The sequence below is a fragment of the Sceloporus undulatus genome, chromosome 4 (genome assembly GCF_019175285.1).
Source record: "Sceloporus undulatus isolate JIND9_A2432 ecotype Alabama chromosome 4, SceUnd_v1.1, whole genome shotgun sequence".
NCBI classification, from domain to species: Eukaryota; Metazoa; Chordata; class Lepidosauria; order Squamata; family Phrynosomatidae; genus Sceloporus; species Sceloporus undulatus.
The window spans coordinates 3,528,047-3,531,440 of NC_056525.1; the positions used below are offsets into that span (position 1 = coordinate 3,528,047).

Here is a 3,394-nt window from a genome sequence, read left to right on the forward strand (position 1 = left end):
TGGAAGCACATTATTTTTATGAGTGTAGAAGTATCCTCAGTAATCTGCTTTAGTTCAGATGAACAATTCACTTTGAACTACAAGAGAATCAATTAAAGGTAAAATGGAAAAGCCAAAGTCAGGCTTGCCATTAATCCAGGCCACCTGAGCTGTATGGGGTTTTAGTGACTAGAATTTGGAAGAGCTTCTGTTTTGTTTGTTTGTTTTTTAGAAATTATATCTCACATTGTAGTTTCTGGAAGTTGTAATCCAATGAAAACAACTTTACAATAACAAAACAGTGATACCTTTAGCAGACCAACCAAAATGCACAATATACATGTTGCAAGCTTTCAAAGCTCCACTGGCTTCTTTATCAGGAAAAGGTGTTAAAAATACCATCTGAACTGAGGATAACAACCATAAACCCTTGACTAATATCGTCATTTTTTCTTCTTTCTCTGTTAAAGATTTTTAACATCTTTGCCTGATGAAGAAGCAATGGAGCTTTGAATGCTTACAACATGTATGTTGTGCATTTTGGTTGGTCCAATAAAGGTATCACTGTTTTGTGGATTTTATATGCCACTGTACTTTGCTATATGGCAAACACAGCTACCCCTGGATATGTTTTCCCAAAATACCTTTGACATGCTCAGGTGGTGATTGCGGATTCTTTCTGCTCTGCATTAACCATGACCACATCAGTTGACTTAAAATGACATGACAGAATAAGTGAGTTTCCCAATGGCAGAGAAGTGCCCAAGAGACTCAATGCAATGTCACGGTTACTTTTGGAACTCCATTCAATGGCTTGATTGTCTTCTTTTCTCCAGTGCAGCAGCAGAGGGCAGTCCTGCTCCATGGCAGCTTCTGCAGAAGTTGCTTGCTTCATCAGACTGTAGGGACATAGATGAGAAAGCCCCTAAGTCCATCACAGAGGAATCCTCCTGAACTTAGGAGACCAGCAGAGACAGCTATTGTAGGGATCAAGGGATGGCTGGAGCACAGGTAAGTTCATAAGGATCTAGGAGTTTATCACACGGGGGAAATCCTGTGCAAAAATGGGATTTAAAAGCTGGAAAAAACCCACAAAAGTGGGCTGATTTTCACACACGTCATTGTTAAAGTGGTGTTAACCTGAACGGAAAGTAGACAAAAGCCACTCCTTTTTTACTTTCAGGATTTTCCAAATGTACAAAGGAGCGGTTTCTGTCTACTTTCTGTTTGGGTTAATACCACTCTAACAATGATGTCGTGTGAAAATCAATTTTTTCCGATTTAAACCCCGTTTCTGCACGGGATTTCCCCCATGTGATAAACTCCATAGTTATTCAACACATAGACAAATTGTTCAGCAGTGAGCAACCAAAAAGGTATAAGGTCTAGAAATCAAGTCCTATGAGGAACGGTTGAGGGAACAGGGCATGTTTAGACTGAAAAACAGAAGACTGAGAGGTGAAAGGCTATTTATTGTTGCTGTGGATCTTCATGTTAACTCCAAATTATGGTGACCCTGTCACTGATAGGGTTTCATTGGCAGGATTTATTTAGAGGAGGCTTGCCCTTCCCTTTCTCTAAGGCTGAGAGAGTATCACTTGCCTAATGTCACCAATGGGTTTTCATGGCTGACTCAAAGCCTGATCTCCCAAGAGTCCTAGTCCAACAGTCGAACTACTACATTATGCTGGCTGCTGTAGCACAGTCATATTTGTTATTGTTGTTAACTGCTGTCAAGTCAACTTTGACTTATGACAAGCCCATGAATGAGAGACCTCCAAGTCACGCTATGCCCAACAGCCCTGCTCAGGTCCTGCAGACTCAGGGCAGCCATGGTAGCTTCCTTGAGGGACTCTGCATAGCCATCTTTAAATATCTGAAGAGCTGTGTTTGTTTTCTGCTTCTCCAGAGGGTACGTCCTGGAGCAATGGACCAGGACTGAAAGAAAAGAGGATTCCACCTGAACACTGGGAAGGACTTCTTGACAGTAACAGCTGGTCAATAATGGACATCCTTAGAAGGAGGTGGACTTTCTTCTTTTAAAAGAGAAGTTGGAGGTCTACCCCAGAGATGCCTCAGCTGCAATTTTCCTACAGTATCATGGGGCTGAACAAGATGGCTCTTGGGATTCCTTCCAACCTTATGATTCTTCCTCTTTTTTAGGCTGAACTATTTTTTCACAGGTAGTTGTCTTCATTGCCATCTTCATTGTTGTCGTCTTCCTCTTCCTCCTCTCCATCATGCGCCAGAGCTTCAATGTCATGGGTTATATCCGTGATCATGCGGTTGAAGGACTCAGACTCGGAGTGCAAGGACCAGCTGTCATAGCTGCGCACAGCCGAGGCCGAGGTGTTACTCATGCTCCGCTTGATGCGCCCAAAGCTGTCAGTCAGGATGCCTCCTTCCCGGATACCAATGTTCTCGAGGAAGTTCTCAAAGTAGCCAATGTCCTGGTCAGGAATGAATGGCCGCATGCCTAAGGAAGAAGAAAAGAGGAGAAAGGTTAGGAATTCATTAAAATCTGCATACAAACAGAGGGCCCTTGGTATCCGCTGGAGGACCCCCATGGATACCAAAACCCATGGACCCTCAAGTCCCAGTATATACAACGGGTAGCAAAATGGTATCCCTTATATAAAATGGCAAAATCAAGATATGCTTTTTGAAATAAAAAATAATAATTTCAAGCCATGGATGGTCGATTCCATGGATGCAGAATCTATGGGCTTGCCAACTATGCCAGGCTTTATCCAGTTTTAACTTCTTAAAAATCATCCATTAAAAAAATTATTCAATCAGTTTTAGAATCTTTATTTGTATTGTTTTAAAATTTTAAATAGTTTGAAATTTTGCTGTATTCTACCCAGAGATCTTAACAATGTATCTGTGTATTGACTCACCATTCAACAATGGATTCAACAGGTAGTTGAGGCTTGCCAATACGATGCAAGCCTTCATTGAAAGAAATGGTAGCATACACTTGGAGACCAGCTCACTCCACGCATTGGAGGAAACAAACCAAGTCCACGGAAACTTAAATTGCAAATTGTTTTGCTCAGTTAATCTCAAAGGTGCTGCAGGATCCCTTTGCACATTAATATTGTAGACTACCATGTCACTGGGGTGAAACAGATAAGCCAAAGAAAGCAGTTTCTGTCTGCTTTGAATGTGGCAAACCAACCAAAGTCCCTATACCAAAAAAAAACCAAAACCCAAAATATAACCAAACAAAACAACCAAAGGGTTCTGGTGAAAACAAAAAAAGTGAATAACAGCACCCAGGAGCAAAAAAAGTATTATCTAAAAGGGTAAAATGACCCCACTGAAAGATCTTAAATGCTAAGAGTGAATAAAATATCCAAAATACAAATCCAGAGAAACTAAACCCTGGTAAAAAGCCAATAAAACCACAGAA

At 41.1% G+C, this 3,394-nt stretch overlaps 1 protein-coding gene across 1 annotated transcript in view; it reads right to left on the reverse strand.

Annotated features, from left to right (window-relative positions):
- Positions 1 to 1,708: 1,708 nt before the first annotated feature.
- CCM2L (CCM2 like scaffold protein) overlaps positions 1,709 to 3,394 on the reverse strand; it is a 26,384-nt gene continuing 24,698 nt past the window's right edge. The window contains exon 9 of the mRNA XM_042462392.1: positions 1,709 to 2,608. Within this exon, the coding sequence (XP_042318326.1) occupies positions 2,157 to 2,608 (452 nt within the window). The 3' untranslated portion in view covers positions 1,709 to 2,156. The remainder of the gene's footprint in view (positions 2,609 to 3,394) is intronic.